Source organism: Radiomyces spectabilis (assembly GCF_025331425.1).
Source record: "Radiomyces spectabilis strain NRRL 2753 chromosome Unknown BYT42scaffold_18, whole genome shotgun sequence".
NCBI lineage: Eukaryota > Fungi > Mucoromycota > Mucoromycetes > Mucorales > Radiomycetaceae > Radiomyces > Radiomyces spectabilis.
Window position 1 is genome coordinate 437,792 of NW_026251943.1, and position 16,072 is coordinate 453,863.

General features: G+C 43.7%; 4 protein-coding genes across 4 annotated transcripts; 2 read left to right on the plus strand and 2 right to left on the minus strand.

Annotated features, from left to right (window-relative positions):
- Nucleotides 1–2,471: 2,471 nt before the first annotated feature.
- On the plus strand, nucleotides 2,472–3,965 carry BYT42DRAFT_589583 (uncharacterized protein). The gene has a single exon (XM_051570393.1). It carries the CDS (start codon nucleotides 2,614–2,616, stop codon nucleotides 3,793–3,795), a length of 1,182 nt encoding a protein of 393 aa, XP_051418439.1. The 5' UTR covers nucleotides 2,472–2,613; the 3' UTR covers nucleotides 3,796–3,965.
- A 305-nt stretch (nucleotides 3,966–4,270) lies between these two features.
- BYT42DRAFT_505711 (kinase-like domain-containing protein) lies at nucleotides 4,271–5,877 on the minus strand (the record flags this gene model as incomplete). Its single annotated transcript, XM_051565043.1, has 8 exons — nucleotides 4,271–4,488; nucleotides 4,568–4,684; nucleotides 4,749–4,814; nucleotides 4,883–4,933; nucleotides 4,996–5,074; nucleotides 5,133–5,208; nucleotides 5,272–5,423; nucleotides 5,500–5,877. The coding sequence occupies 8 exons, from the start codon at nucleotides 5,875–5,877 to the stop codon at nucleotides 4,271–4,273; spliced, it is 1,137 nt and encodes a 378-aa protein (XP_051418440.1).
- Nucleotides 5,878–6,507: 630 nt separating this feature from the next.
- BYT42DRAFT_160719 (uncharacterized protein) lies at nucleotides 6,508–9,544 on the minus strand. The gene is made up of 3 exons (XM_051562324.1): nucleotides 9,454–9,544; nucleotides 7,010–9,148; nucleotides 6,508–6,930 (listed from the first exon to the last, which is right to left on the minus strand). The coding sequence occupies exons 2-3, from the start codon at nucleotides 9,132–9,134 to the stop codon at nucleotides 6,713–6,715; spliced, it is 2,343 nt and encodes a 780-aa protein (XP_051418441.1). The 5' UTR covers nucleotides 9,135–9,148; nucleotides 9,454–9,544; the 3' UTR covers nucleotides 6,508–6,712.
- A 3,512-nt stretch (nucleotides 9,545–13,056) lies between these two features.
- Nucleotides 13,057–13,882, plus strand: BYT42DRAFT_627285 (uncharacterized protein; the record flags this gene model as incomplete). Its single annotated transcript, XM_051572412.1, has 2 exons — nucleotides 13,057–13,687; nucleotides 13,758–13,882. The coding sequence occupies 2 exons, from the start codon at nucleotides 13,057–13,059 to the stop codon at nucleotides 13,880–13,882; spliced, it is 756 nt and encodes a 251-aa protein (XP_051418442.1).
- Nucleotides 13,883–16,072: the final 2,190 nt, after the last annotated feature.

A 16,072-nucleotide genomic window follows, 5' to 3' on the forward strand; every position in this document is an offset into this window, starting at 1 on the left:
TGACAGGTAATGCATTGCAATACATGGTAAAACGCCCTGTGTACCAGTATTCCGCTTTTTTCTACTTATGGTAAGCCCATCGCCGTATTATCAAAAGCGAACCCATGACTCTCTTTAATCAGCCATACGGAAAGAATAATAGACAGTTCATGCTCTGTTGCTAGATCTTCGAAACAGGAGAGTTGATCAGTGAATGTTTTCCTTGTTGGTCGTTGCTATTGCTGCATGCATTACAGCGTGCTTGAACGCATAAATGTTCAATGTAGGATGATCGGCCAAATTTCATGATATGGGAAAAAAGTGGCACCGCCAGTCAGGATGATCTCCATCATCATCTTACGACATTTTTAGCATTTCGACTGACCATGATATTTTTAGAATAATAAACATTCGAAGCAAAGAGGATCGGATAATGCGTTTCAGGCAAAAAGTACTGGTCATGAATCGGAGTCCAGCTTTTTAGCGTAGATACTTTCCGCCATGACTGAGTATGGCAAGGAGGAGGTGGCTGATCCGGACTCGATGAAAAAGGCAATCCGATATTCATCTCGCAGAGCAAAGTAAAGCAAAGCACGTCATGCCAAGTCTTGACAGATGATCGGAGATGCCATTTAACTAAAACAGAAAAAAAAACCAGCTTTTTTCAAGTCACTCGCGTGCCGTACCACGGAACCATTGCAAGCCAGCCGCCGTTCCGGTCATGCTTTAATCGGTAGTAATTTCTCATGTCGCATCATAAAAATAGCAAGGCTCATCAGATAGAGTAAACTGACATGAGCTAGGGATGCGTATCGCATTATGAAAAGCAGCACACTGCATGATCGGACGGTAGGTTGTCGGATTCGGGCTACCGCAAATACAGTAAGCATCTTGTGCAATTATTCGACAAAAAGTTTCAAGTGATGATAAATGCAGTTGTCCACCATTTTTTTCCTGCCTGCGTATGAAATTTAGACTCGAGGTCCAATTAATATACGATTATGATATTACAAACGGCACTCCGTCAATCCTCTGGCTTACATTGTATTTTTTCTATGAGGATTGTCCGCATCAATTCACTTTCTATTCTCACTTTACTCAGCTGACGCGTAAAAAAAAGGTCATTATGGAAGTCAGGCCTGCCGTTAATAATAGTTGCTGATACTTGTACATCAAATGTACCGGTACAGCGATACCCAGTTCTTTACCTTGCGCATAGATCGACCGTTTGAAACAGTTGGTCAAGATAGTCATGCACGCAAGTAAATAACGATCCAACGTCTTCCCGAGTGTATGGCATGGAGCAACTCGCGTTGCTCATTTTTCTTTGAACGTCTATGCTGTACAGAACGGTTGGATTTATTGACCCATGAGTGTTCAACCCAACATCAAAAACCCTGTTTCTTCGTTTACTCTGTAACCAACCCAATCGGAGCGCAAGTAGATGCATTCTAGACATGGCAACTCATTCACTGTAAGTGGAATAAACTCATCTGTTTCGAACTCTTTGGAATTGTGAGATAGTCCCATATATATCTTTGACCTAGTAACTAAGATATTCTGCAAATAATAATCTCTTTGGATTGAATATAGCGGCGGTCTCGCGTCCTAGAATTAAAACCTGTGCCGTATGCTATTGCAATACAACATAGAAAAAAAGTGCAGGCGATTCCAGGACACAGGCCTATAGAGGACATGGTCAGTCATAAGCAGCACGTGCAATGCGGATAGTGGATACCGAGGAGTGCCGAGTATCCGCGTTTGGCTTTTGAAAAAGGGTCAATCGATTCTTTTGCGGCAAGATCTCGATCTTTACTTTTCCGACAGGTTTACTGTAGGCCGATCCATCCGGATATTGGGAGCCACCAACGAGGTCAATTGACGTAATATCAATACATAACCATACCCGTCATTCAGTACAAAAAAAAAACCTTGTTGAGATAAAATCCGTCTTCCCCTTATATCCTGTTCATCCCACCCTAGGAAGATGGGCGTCATTTACCCATGCTTGATTTGTGATGTAGGAGTTTGAAAACCCAGACTTGCCAAGCAAAAACACAGTGATACAAAATCAAAAATCTGTTTCCGGGGACACAAAGCGCTGACCAAAGTATGGCTTCGTTGGAGACCAATCTTGAATCAATGCAATATACTTTTTGTTTTTGTCAGGCAATCTAATTCCGGTAACCACTTCCATTCCGGTCACCATGAAATGAGGACTCGATGAGAAAAGGAGCGTGTTATTGCTTTTCCCCGCCCTGGCAAAAAATAAAAAAATAAAAAATCCACCCATCACTGCTGAGCCTTTTTTTTTTTTTTTTTTTTTTTTTTTTTTTTTTTTTTTTTTTTTGCTTGAATTATGTACTGCCTTGTAAGTTTGTACATACCAAAAATAGACAATGTCACCGTTTTTGTATCCTAGCTATTACAATGACGACAAATGTGCTACCTTCCCGGTCAGTGGGGAATGGCGGAAAACCTCTTCGTGGAGTACGGACGGAGTCCTAAATTCCAGAATTGGCACTAGCCGACTGACAAGCTGATGTATTCCCTCACTCCCAATACGAATTTCGCTATAAATTTTTTTTTTTTCTATTCTTCTTGCTGGCTTTATGAATTGAAGAGATTCCGCAAATGGGGTTCTTTGACTACTTTAGATTGCATGAAGTCGGCTACGGAAGAGTCCCCAATCCGACGACGTACGTGCGACCGAAACGATGGCGTATACTGAGCATGTTCAAGTGGGCGGTCGTTGTAGGAGTGTTGGCCGTTCTGACATTCTTCGCCATTTGCAATCTGCAACTCAATGTGCGTATCTATCTTCGTAATTGGATCTCGCATTCAGACAATTTGTATTATCGGCCACTGGCGGGCTGCTTTGACGGATTGCCACCCGACAGTCCTTACCTTCGCGGCGACGGAGGCTATGAAAACGATCTTTCGCCGGGCATCAGTCTCATGGAGGATTACGATTGTTATGATTACGCTGCTACGTTGCAACCGGTGCCTACGACGAGCCATCAAAAGACCATCTTTCACGCTTACTGGCGAGCGGATTTAGCTCCGGTGGGACCGAAACAGTTGGCCACGTTACGCTCCTTCTTTGCTACGCAGAACCCGAATACAACCATGATTTACTTGTGGTCCAATGGCGATCTGTCGCCGAGTCCAGTGATCAAGGAAATTCAATCCCACGTTGGTGATCGACTTCAGACCAAATTGTACGATCCGAAAGAACTTTCCAAAGGCACGCCAATGGAAGGTTCGCCTCATCTTGATTTGAACGATGCAAGTGGTTACCTGGATGGCGACCTGCTCCGACTTTTGGTCGTCTATCGATACGGTGGCATGTGGTTCGACATGGACTCCCTGTTTGTTCGTGATGTCTCACCGCTCCTGGAGCAGGAATGGTTATCGCAGTGGGATTGTTTCTTGCCCAATTCATTTCCATTCAACGGTGCATTTATGCGATTTCACAAGGAGTCTCCTTATTTGTGCGAGATGCTGAGTGAAGTGGCGAACGGACCACTTCCTCGTCCAAACACCATTGACTGGGGTGGCTACATGTACTATCGGATCTATCGTCGTCTTTTGCATCACCGTATTCGCCCTTGGACAGTGCTTCCATGGTGTTTTACCGATCCCATGGTTTGCGCTCCCCGAAATAGCATGCCCAATGCTTTCATTGAAACCGAGTTCCCCGAAGACCGATTACTACAGACGTTTGCCTATCATTGGCACAATCAGTGGAAAAAGGAACCGGGCTCCTTATTCCGATTTCTGGAAACTAGACATAAAAACGTCACCGGATGGTAAACCCCATAGCATCATCCTTCTTATTTTTGTTTTATTTTCCTCCTTCCTTTCTCCTGTATCCACCAAACTTTTCCCTATTTTTCATTTTTCATCGCACCTCTTATAGTCTATAATGAACTAAACTATATCCTATTTTCATTTTTACACCAATAAAAAGCTTTTTGGTAATTGTCCTCGCTGTGCCTATTTTTATTATGCAAGTGCCCCGGCTACAACATGTGTCCAAAGCGCAACCCCCAGAACAAAAGGAAAACGAGGAAAGTGCATAGGATGAAACCATCCCGTTCATTGATCTTTTCTTATGCGTGTGAACAGCAAGATATGATAGGCAGTTCATTCAAGGGTTATCAACAATATATATCGCGACGCGGAAGAATGTATGTTGGTGTGCATGTTTGCGTCCAATGATTAATTTAATTATACAGTAACGGATGGATTGTGATTATTTGTTCAATGAATCTGGATGAGATTACATCTATGATCGCCTCGAAGAGGAAGCGGATCGGGCTATCCAGGGATGTCTGAAAGCTTCATCGGGTTTCATACGGAGATCGGGGTCCCACCGTAAACATTTTGAAATGAAGTCAATAAAGTTGGCATCGGTGCTTTTAAGAGCCTGTTCCAGCGTTTTGGTCCCGGGTCGTCGCTTTCTTCCTTTTGAGTTCGGCATGATACGAGGATTTCCAAGAGAATCTGAAAAAGTCCAGGATGCATTGGGCATCGGTTAGAAGTTTTCATCACTTTTACAATAAATGGTCAGGAAATTTCTTACCAAAAAATAATTTACGTCGTGTGCTTTTCTCGACCAAATGTTTTTGAGGAACACCAAGAATCTCCATAATGCAAGCTAACTGTTCTTGTTCATTCTCACCAGGAAACAGCGGATAGCCTACGCCCATTTTTAAATGTGAGTCTTTGCCTGCTGCATCTTCTAGTAGTCCTTGATCTCTTACCGGTGTAAAGTTCCGCCAAAATGCACCCAACACTCCACATATCAATCGCCATACTGTAATTCATTCCTACAACAAGACCATTCCGGATTTAATACGTGAAAAATATAGAAAAAAAAAGCCCAACACCAACTTACCCAAGATGATTTCGGGAGACCGATAAAATCGACTTTGAATGTAAGTATATACTGAAAGAACATGGTCAGTTAGCACTTTGTATGTTGCACACACGTATAATTTCATGACATACCTTTTTCGGTTTCCAAACATGAACTACCAAAATCAATGACTTTGATCGTACTTTTCGAAGGATGTTTGAGCAAAATATTCTAGATAGCAAAAGAGTGAATACCGGGAATAGCCACCCTGTGGTTGCCAAGTGTATACCTCTGGTTTCAGATCACAATGGATTAATTTATGCTTATAGAGTAGTGTCAAAGAGTTGAGAATTTGAACCGTAAACCTATTTTCATCATGAGCAAGTGGACAATAGGTTGCGCAGGATGGAAACTAAACGATACTATACCTTCGGATCAAGCCCATGCTAAATCCTTGAAAATTGTTGGTCTTGATAAAATCGTATAAATTGATGCTTAAACATTCAAATGCAATGCACAAGTGATTGCGGAAATAAAAATGTTCGGTCATGCGGACATTGTTATGTTTGTCTTCAGGATCCTGTAAAGCAAGCGTTAGCATGAGATGGGCAATCTTTGTTTTGTCTTTATTTTTCTCATCCATGTGTACAGCTTACCCATTTCACCAGATCTTCCAAGATTTTCACTTCTACCAAGGCTTGGGCATGAAACCTCTTCTTATTCCTAATGAGTTTCACTGCCACCGTTTGCCCCGATTTGTGATCAAAACATTTCAGCACTTGGCCAAACGATCCTTTGCCCAGACCATCCAAGACTTCGTAACGATACGCCAAATGGTCGCGCAGCACCACTTGATAGTCTCCACGATCATCGTCATAACCATGATTACACGTCGTTTGTTCCAAGGTCGCTTGACGTTTTTGAGCATGGTTGCCCACAAAGTACACCTTGGAGTACTCCAGCACTTCGGATTTCTCATATGGCGTTAGTGTCGAATGATACAATTTCAAAGCCGCTACAGAAAGATCCCTCATTAGGTATATATTCCGGTGGACCGCATGAATGCTTTCTTGTTTTTCTTTACCTTGCGGACTCATAGCGACACGCACCGGTACATCCTTGTCGTAGAATGGTTTTCCAAAATCCTTGTTGTCGGTACGAGAGGCTATGTCATCTCCAAGATCACGTCCACTGCCTGCTGTACTCGTACTGATACTTCCACCGCCGCGGATGACGATTTGTTTCGTGGACGGTTTGTCACGACCCTGCGTTCCTGAACCCCATGCGTTACTGTCCTCCACCAAATTTTGAAGTCGTTCATGGAGCGTGGATCCCTTGCGTCCTCGCTGACCATGCACCTCCGTCGTACCCGTCCCATTTCTGTCACTTGAACCATCGACGATGGTTTCCGGTAAACTCATCAAGCCGTGAGCAGATACTAGATGAACTGCCATTTTAGCATTGGTCTGCAATGATATCTCGCCCTACTCTGCAATCTATTGTCACTTACCTGTGCTAGACGTCGTTTTGGCAGACGAGGACATGGTGAGCCCAGAGCGAGCCGACGTGGTACTGATTTTCCGCGTCCGGTTCTTTGTGCCATGATGGGTACCTGCCGTAGTTTTGGTCGATCGACTCGGTTGCGTCGGTTTAGACACCGTGCTAGAAGACGCGTGCGGTAATTGGGTTTTGTTTTCTTTTCCTGAGCGACTGCTTTTGGTGCTTAGTGAACCAGATATTAGTGTGGATCCCGAATACACTGCGGTGGTCGGTCCGACTTTGGCCGATGGAGGCCCGGTTTCATTTCGTTTTATCGACGACAGCTTGATGGTAGGTTTTTCGTGACTGACAGGATCCAAAGTATCATCTTCATCGGTGCTGTTGGACGCTGAACCATCCGTCTCTTCTTTGGTTTGCTTGGATGGTTTGGAAACTGGAAGTGGAATACGAGTGGGGGTGCGTGCTTTGTTCCGTGGGTTGGTATCTTTTATCTTGTTGGGTATATGCAAACTCAGCGGCTCCAATTTCATGGGAGGTAAAGTGAGCGCGGTCACCACCGGAGGCACAGCCAAACTTCCCGGAAGTGTCTAGCAGGAGAATGTATTTATTAAGTCAACCACAATAGCCTGCGTTTCTATGAAAACAAAAAAAGCTGGCTTACCTTGCCTCGTTTTCTGCCCGAGCTTGGTTTCGTCAAAGACCCAGTCGATTTTTTTTCGGTTTTTGGGGTGTGAACGGTGGGCACGGCGGTGGTGGAGATCTTGACTTGACGATCGTGATGAGGTGCACCATGTGTGGCATTGGAGGACGTTTTGGGTTTGTGGGATGACGGTGAACGATGGGCATCGACGACCGCTTGTTTAGAATCATGGTCTGAATGAGGAGCTGATCCGAGATAAGGGTCGAATTGCGCAAGGTCATGGTTGGCACGACCGGCTCGTGGTTGGCATGTCGACGATGACATGGTGACTTTCCGACTGGCCGCTTCTTTGGGGCTTTTATCATGCTCGTTCTGACGCAGGGTCTTTGAGGAACCCGGTTTTCGTAGTTGCTGGGTTTGAGTCTTTGGAGCCCCCGTGCGGGAACGAGGCGACGGATGGTCCGACAGGGTATCGATAGAGTTGGAACTATTGGTACGTACAAGACGAGAGGATGAAAAACTGACGGAGCGCGAAGGGCCGGGCGATGGCATGATGGATCGTGGTTGCTTTGATAACGGAGTTCTAGAATCAAGCGACGGTGCGCGATCTGTATAACTTAAATTCTTTCGCAAAGTACGGGGTGTACTACTGGTGCTTAATCGTGGTTGATCTATTTTCGGCGAGGCGTTGGCCTGGGTCGAGTGAGTTGCCGCGATACCGGACGGACCACTGCTGTTCTCCAACCATGGAACCGATTGCAGCTCTTTATCCACCGAAGACAGCGTCCGTACACGTCGACTGTTGGAACGAAGAGGCGTCGGTAAGCTTTTGCGAGGATGCGTCGTCGATACGCTCGACTGAAGCGCCGTTATCGGTGTGGGAAGTTTGGTGGGCGTTTTCGGTGACCCATTCATATTCGTCTGATCGTGATCGTCCAATCGCGGCGTCGCTGACTGCCCCACCAATGGCTCGTTTTGATCTCTCACATGATTTCCCGAATTTCGATAAGAACGACGTTTTTGCACCGAAGCGTTCATCTGCGAATGAAAGGCATCATTCAGCAATGGATCAAATTCAGCCAATGACCCGTAAGCCGATTCCGGTGCCGTGGTATCAAAGGAAGAAGACATGGGCGGGCTCTTACAATGGCTCCAAGACCGTAGTTGGGACGTGGATGGTTTTGGTGCAGGATGATCGGGACTGAAGGGATCGGTCGCCGCATGGTGCTTGGAAGCGTAGTTGGCCAAGGTGGAAGCAAACTTTTTGGTAGGTGAGATCAACGTATCACCATCGATCTGTGTCTTTTTGAACCCTTCCTCCTCTTTGGTTTCCCCCGCCGGATTTCGATCATGTCTTGAATGCCGCGATGAACCTGCGCCTAGCAACTCTTTTAATCGACCAATATCATTCAGTTTCTGGGTTCGACTGCCGATGGTGGCGGAACCCGGGGTGGGAGCGGTGGTGGCCATGGGGCCATCGGCGGCTGAAGTGGAGGATAAGGTACGACTTCGAGTGTTTTCCAACTTTAATCGATAATTAGCTAATCGTTGTGCGGATGCAGCAATTAACCCTTCCAAATCCTCCAAACTGGCATCACGTAGATCCATTTTTTCCCAAGTTCGAACGGGTGAGGTCGGTGACAGCGTTCCTGCAGATGATGTCGACAGACCAGTTTTTTTCCTCCCGTATCCTGCATGATCCTTTTCATCCGTCATCTCCAGCTGACCGTAGGCCGCGGTTCCTCTAGATGATATCCAAGTATCCGAACGATCATGCAGATCACTGTTCATGCTGGGATAACCGGTGATTTTCGATCGTCGTTTCTCTCTGACTTTATGGAGGGTGGTATCGTCTAAATCCTCATGAAAGGAGGTTGGACGGCGTCGGTTAGGAGGAGTGGAAACCAGCTCCTTTCTTCGTTGATTCCAGTTGGACGCATTGGCAACTTGCTCTTCAAGTTCCCTTAATTCTCTTAATCGTTCTGCTTGCGTTTGTTGGCGTTTGGCGGCATGCGGAGACTGCATCTGCTGCCATCGATCCAATGTGGAGGTAGATGAGGCCGTGGTGGAAGTTGAATGAGAAGCGTTGGGTATAGAGTCGAAGGAATGATCAATAAAACTGGAGGAATTGCGTAAAGGCGAACCTGCCATAATAATACAATAATCTATACCACCATCATTGAGCATTACTTAATAGGGCAGAGCTAGTCACGCTTTTTCACCCAATGATTGCCAAAAAAGAAGTACCTGACTACCGATAAAAAAAAATCGAAACACAGTTGTTGGCACCATGTAATGAAAACGATTCACAATAACGTGGAGGAGGGAGGGGCGGACGCAGCAATAGCAAAGAGAGAAAAAGAAAAAAATGGACCATAAAGAAACATATCATAGGTGAGATATACTGAGAAAAAAACCGAATAGGGCCCCCCCATCACGGATATATACAGAATCTATCTATATGCTCTACCTGAATGAGGATTTATCTGGTTTGGACAATGATACAACGATGATGAACTGGCATGCCTGGATGCTTTTTTAGAATGGTCAATGATTAAGTATGGCGGAGGAATAATATAGAAAAGGAAAAGGAAAACTCTGCAATGGTCTAATGTCAAAGAGGGAACAAAAGAAAAGCAGCCTGCTGAGAATGAGACGGGGTTTCTAATGACACCGAAGCAGAGTAAGTTACAATATGGAAGGAAAAAATGTCGAATATCAAGGGTGAGAGAGAGAGAGAGCTATGGTCTCTTCGTATCGCAGCTCTTTTTTTCTGATTCCTCCTTCTTCGACGATGCGTTGAATGAAAGTGTTATGCGAACTGTCGAAAAGAGGACAGGGAGACAAACCAAGACCAGTGACTGATTGGATTCAGTAAGGCGGGATCTGAATCGTGTCAGGGCGGACGTCACTTGACAGACAGGCAACCGGTTTCCGCATCTTTTTTGGATGCATGGATGATGAGGACCAAGGCGGGCCAGATAACAATAAGCGAAACAAATGGCAGGCGATCAGATAGGTTTGCAGAGAGAAACACTGCCTGTCATTTATTATTTTGATGTAGTTCTTGACAAACCAAATGATTATCTATGCATAAAATTTTGAAGGGAACAACCGCATCCACCAATTTCATTGCCTCCATACTACCATAGAATGCAGGTGTAAAAATCATTGTTCCACTTATCTCATCAACATGTCATGCTCCTTGACTATCTGCCATTTATACTATAACAATTCAAAATAATGGTATTCAGGTGCCGAGATCATTACGGCTTGCATGTTGTTCCGCCTCGAGCAACCAGAAAGCTCGATGCCTATCGTGTTGAAAGGATAATCCATGGAAAGAAAACTCCAAAGTCATCAGATGGCCCTCAATTCAGCCGTATACTTGATCCTGGGACATTTATGTTTATAAGTATCAATAATTCGCGCATGTAGGTAATGAAACAATAGATATGCGTGTGTGTGTGTGTGTGTGTGTGTATGGATCCAATGCATTTCTCCGGCAACAGCTGCGTGTTGCCAATCGGTTCACAAATCAGCTCGGGGAAATGTCAATTCTACAGCACTGTTTACTTGCCGAAAGTGGATGTCCGAGACGGAAAAAAAAAAAAAACCAAAAAAAACCAAGTACCAAGCACCAAGTAAAATACACAAGGGAGGCAGCTACAAAGCTGTGGTATGACCTAAAATGCAGGCTACAATGGCACGGAATAAAATGGGTATCGACCCGATAAGTTTACTGGAGATCAAATGCACCACATCAACCAAGTTTGGCCGATCGCATCGGATCAATCTTTGGCTTCATTTCAGTTTGGGGGCAAGGTCAATTGTAAACTGTGTTATGAAGTCTTGGCATCTCATTCATGACATTTCCTTGCGCATAAAAAGTTCTTGGAAACCACGTTATTTAGCCTCTTCACAACCAATCCCGAATCAGAGAACATCGTCATTCCACGTGTTGGGTACTAATCAAATGAGGGGCAAAGGCGGGGGGGGGGGTTTGGTGAGGAATCTTTGGCCGAAATGAAAAACCCGCGATACCTGTATCATAACATTAGGTAACTTGCAGTCATAAATGACATGCATTTCATTTTCGTCTTGTTCTTTTCTGCTATCAAAGAACGCCGAGAGTTCACAACGTGGGATGTCTGCAAAGAAGAAGAAAATTCCCTTGTTACCTGTATGACTTGGTGTATCTAAGCATGATCAACCAAAAAGAAAAACTGATTCCGGTCAGAAAAAAGAAACCAAGCATAATCCGCTTATATTAATTTCCCTTTTTTGTGCTTTTCCTATGTGGATCGGTTTTGGAAAAAAAGGAACCCTTGTACCACCATGGTCCATTCTCAACAGGAAAAAAAATGGCGCGATTCCGTTTATGTTATGGGTGGGCATTGGCTCTTACCCAAGGATATGACCATTTTTGCTGTGCAAGATATAACAAAAAGAAAAAAAGGAGAAAATGGAGTCGTAGAGCAGGAAGAAAAAAAATTCTTGAAGAGCATCTTGTCGCATGCTTCGTTAAGCCGACTCAGGTAAACATATTATTTTATCTGTGTAATCTCTGTGCCCACAAACAGAGGCAGTAACGAGATCGTAAGTTTAAACCCTCCCGCAAACAATCGGATACGCAATGATCCTCTTGCATCTTTCTGACAACGATACAAGGGCCCCACTCCCCTTGTCTACTCTCACTCTCTGTCACTCATTCAAACACTGTTCCTCCTTCATATACTCATAATTGACGATCCTCATTGAAAGAGATTCAATCAATTATTATTCTTTTGTTGAGACTGCAAAATGTATCAGAATCAATGCTTATGATGGCATTTTTGATAATAGCCAAAAAGGTTTTTTCGATCCATACATCGGTTGGAAGCGCCTGTAATATTTTGGTTAGTGTTTTAATCTGATCCAGGATCTGAAACTGAGTCCTTCACGCCAATGACAAACAGATGGTAAATACCATCGGTTTCGTGTTTTCGTCTGGGAACCACGATGGCAAGGTCCTGATTCGGAACGCAATGTACAACAATACGTCACGTAATGTATACTCGATACTTTTTTTTTTCTTTTGTGTTCGAATGCGCCGAACCTCATCAGCAACGACCAAAGCTAACCAAAGGCCAGTATAACCCAAGTTGAATCACAATCACTTCACTATAGAGACGCAAAGATTTTTTTGATCTTATTCTTTGGAACCTCGAAGAAAACAAAAAATCATGATGATCATGCAACTTTTTCAGCGTATGAATTCAAACTGTGTTGCAAAATAGAACAAGGTATGTTTGATGCCGAAAAAATTATTCGTGAGGATCGACGCTCCCCTCTCCTCCCCCAAAAGACTTTCGGGTAACGGACGCATGGCGTCTGTTCTCATTGCCTGTTTTTGCTTTTTCGCAGATGATCGGACTGACCACTTTTTCATAATAAAGAAGTGACCTTTTTATTTATATCGAATCATCTATTACACCGAAACTTTGGATCTGTTATTCATTTCATCACTAAAGAGCCTACAGGATACCATTTTAGGAGTGTTGCAATGAGGCTTTCGCCGTTCCCCTGCGATTCCCCTTCATCTTTGTGTGCGTGTGTGTGTGCGTGCGTATGTCTTTTTGATCTATCCTCGGCATTATCGCGTGGCAAAAAATGTTCAATTGGCATCAATCTGCATTCTCCTCGTGCTTTATTCTTTTATAGTGTTACGTTGGTCCATGGCCACTCTAATCTTTTTCTGGTTAGACAATGCTTCCATGGAAACAAGAAAAAAAAACCATGTTTTAGTGGCAAGGATCTGCATTGATCTACCGCGTTACAGCGTCAATAACAGTAGCAATTCATTTCTGCATATTGCATATGTAGGATCGCCCGACATTTGTATCCACCTGGTACTGATCTTGTTTACTTGTTTTTTTTTTAATTCCTTGCAACAAGATAAATATATAAAGGTTCCTTTGCAAATGAAATCAAACAAACAATTAGCACTTGCTTTTTTTTCTCACTCATCCTTTTTCGCCTTTTCACTGATACACATATATAAAACATAAAAAAAGTTTCTTCTTTATCAAATATGGCATCCGTTCATCAACCACCTATGCTGACTACCTGGTCCTTTGGCAAAAGCCCAATGGCCTCGCCTCCTTACGAAGCTGCCAGCCATCGATCGCCAACCGAAGGTCAATGCGACAACTTCAACCTTGCCAGCATCAATTCGTGCGGTTCCGGTAAATGTACCTGCGATAAATGTTCCGTCAAGCGACAATGGGAAACGGCATCTCCGCCGACCAGCACACTTCCGTTGCGACGATCCAGAAGTATTGGTGCTGATTTGAATACTTCTCGACGATTGAGTTCGGGGTCGGCTTGTGAAACGTGCCGCCGACGCAAAACAAAATGCGATGGTGGTCAACCTTGTGCTTTCTGCATTTCCAAGGGCATCGAATGTGTGCATCGCGCTCCTAGCCGAAGAAAACGATCGCCAGCTTTCGCCAGTGCCAATACATCACCCACCAATGAAACGTATACGGGAGCCGGGATCGAAATTCACCATGATCGACCGAGTCTGATGAAACAAGCCAGTTGCCCATCGTTTATGAATGCTCGATATTCTACTATCACACCTCCATGGACTCCTCCATACCAACCTTATACCAAGCGAACATCTATAGATAGATCAAAATGGCAAATCCCCAGCATTATGGGTATGTAGGATAACTAGTATATTGAAACGTTCTCATCAGAAGAAAACTGACCTTTATCTTTTGTTTTTAGACCAATTATCTTGCCACACCTTCTCAGCTACCGTAATGGCCGCAGGCATGACCGATCATTATCCTCTGGCGGGCTCGTTCCAGCGTATTCATCATGTTCAACCGTTAACCCCTATGAGTGATTAATATCTCTCTTTATTTCTGTTTCTCCATCATTTCTATGTATCATCTTCATTCGCATTCCTTTTCTTTTTGCATATTCTTTTCCTTGCATGATATTCATCCTATTTTTTTTATGTTCAAAGTTTTTGTCTATTGTTATTGTATGCCCCTTGTTTCTTCCATCCTTCTTATGCATATTATTTATTTTTCATGTATTTTGTTCTCAGCTTTGTTCATTATTCTAGAGTCTATTTTTTTTTTTTCTTCACATCCATCCGAATCTTCCCGTTAGAGAAGGCGAAATCTATCATACGTCCCGATGTCACCATTTTTCTATCTACCAACCCTATCAATTCATCTGCCCAACTGACCTTTTACCTATTCGTCTCCCCTTTTTGTTGCCTTAGTTTTCTGAAACCCTAGAACCTCACTTTCTTTTTTTTTTTCCTACGCTTTATATACCGTCGAATAGTAGAACGTTAGAATTACACGATACATCCTCAAATTTTGCTACCAAAAATGAGCATTAAAAAAAAGACTCTGCCATTTATCTACTGTTCCCTTGATCCTTGAAAAAGAAAATTCATTTGTTCGCGATCATAAACCTGAAGCACCCTTGATGGACAAACCGGTTTTTTCATTTACGAATAGTAAAAGATTTCTTTTCCTTTATTCACTTGTTGCAAGTAGGGAGGGATTGACGCCCAAAAGGGATTTTTTTTCTTGTTCAAAGCCGATGTTCAGATTCAGGATAAGTTGAACCTCGAGTTGATTGTCCTAAAATTATGAATTCAGTAGGCAAAATCAGGGATATTACAAGGGATCAATTACCTGGAATGGTATGGTTCACCGCCAAGACCTATGTCAATAATCCATGAATTACCCATTTGACAAAATCTTTTTGCAAGGGGAGCACGGTATCCTTTTTCAGAGATAAACAAGACGAATGAATGACGGGTTCCTAAAGCATCAAATGGAAAATCTTGACTATCTGTATACCTATTATGATCCCCGCGTGTTGTTCGATAAGCTTTCGAGAAGCAACCTGTGGTTGGATTCTTAGTATTGTCTTCATTCTATTCACTGAAAAGTATACGAAACAAATTAAACACACAACATTTCACTAATGGTAAATCGATTCCACTTACTCATTTACCGTTCTGTGATATGGCCCTTCGAGATTGGTTTACCAGTATTCAAAACCGCAATGCATCCGACAGACTACACGTAATCGCAGCCAGCACGATGCTGGGGCTCAAAATGAGAGAAGATCTTGATTTTTGACTCTGATCGATGAAGAGATTACTGGCAACTTTCACGAATACATTTTAATTTATCGTGTGCACAAGCTACGGAAGAGATTATATAAGCTAACCTTTGCGGGCTAAGCTCGTTTGAACAAGCTAATCCTGGGTATCCACATCCATCGGATCGTCAGAGTATTCGATCTCTACACTACAAGAAGCAGCATCCCACCCTGTGCTTTCTTGAGATGCTCCAGCGCTGAGGGGCTCCTGAAAATTGTATCGTATTGTATCGGCATCGGAATCGCCTCCTTCATTCTCCATTGTGTCGAATTGCTCGGCAGGAGGAGGAGCTCCGTCATTTTGGCTAGAGGGATCAGTCAATAAAACAGGCCTCATCCATCATTCCCAGAGCCTGGGCATACCGAATGATCGGGAGTTGATGTGGAACAGTGTCCAGACTAGCGTTGACCCACTGGTCAATGGCATTCATTACCGCACGTCGTTCAACTGCACTGGTCATGTGGACCGACAAGTCGCCGTTACCAAGACATAATAAGAATCGTCATCAGTCAATGTTGATTTACCGTTCAGAGGGCATCACGGCTGAAACAGCGGGAGCGGGAGCAGCAGAAGAATCATCAAGACGCATTAATGCAGATTCGCGATTAGCCATGGTTGTAATGTAAAAACAGAAAAAGATGTTGGGTCAAAAGGACAACGAAAGCGAAAGCATATGAGGCGTGCTGCGCTTATTATCATTTGCTACGCGAGACGTGACGTCTGCAGCAATGTTTCAAATGGTGCTCTGTAACTCTTTTGATCCATATTTCACCATGTATGCCTGTGCCCATCAATGATGCTAAAGTCATACCGTAAGGAAAAGTGGGTTGCAGCATGTCTCTTTTTAAAGTCGTAGTGTTACTTTTATCCGCGCATGTCAATGTCATTTTTATGTCGGTGAAATAAC

What these genes read in the sequence shown, in the direction of transcription:
- BYT42DRAFT_589583 (XM_051570393.1), top strand. Translation starts at nt 2,614, where the DNA reads ATGGGGTTCTTTGACTACTTTAGATTGCATGAAGTCGGCTACGGAAGA.
- BYT42DRAFT_160719 (XM_051562324.1), bottom strand. Translation starts at nt 9,134, where the DNA reads ATGGCAGGTTCGCCTTTACGCAATTCCTCCAGTTTTATTGATCATTCC. An exon ending in AAGCTCGGGCAGAAAACGAG is followed by an intron (nt 6,931 to 7,009) that starts GCAAGGTAAGCC and finishes TTCTCCTGCTAG; the next exon opens with ACACTTCCGGGAAGTTTGGC.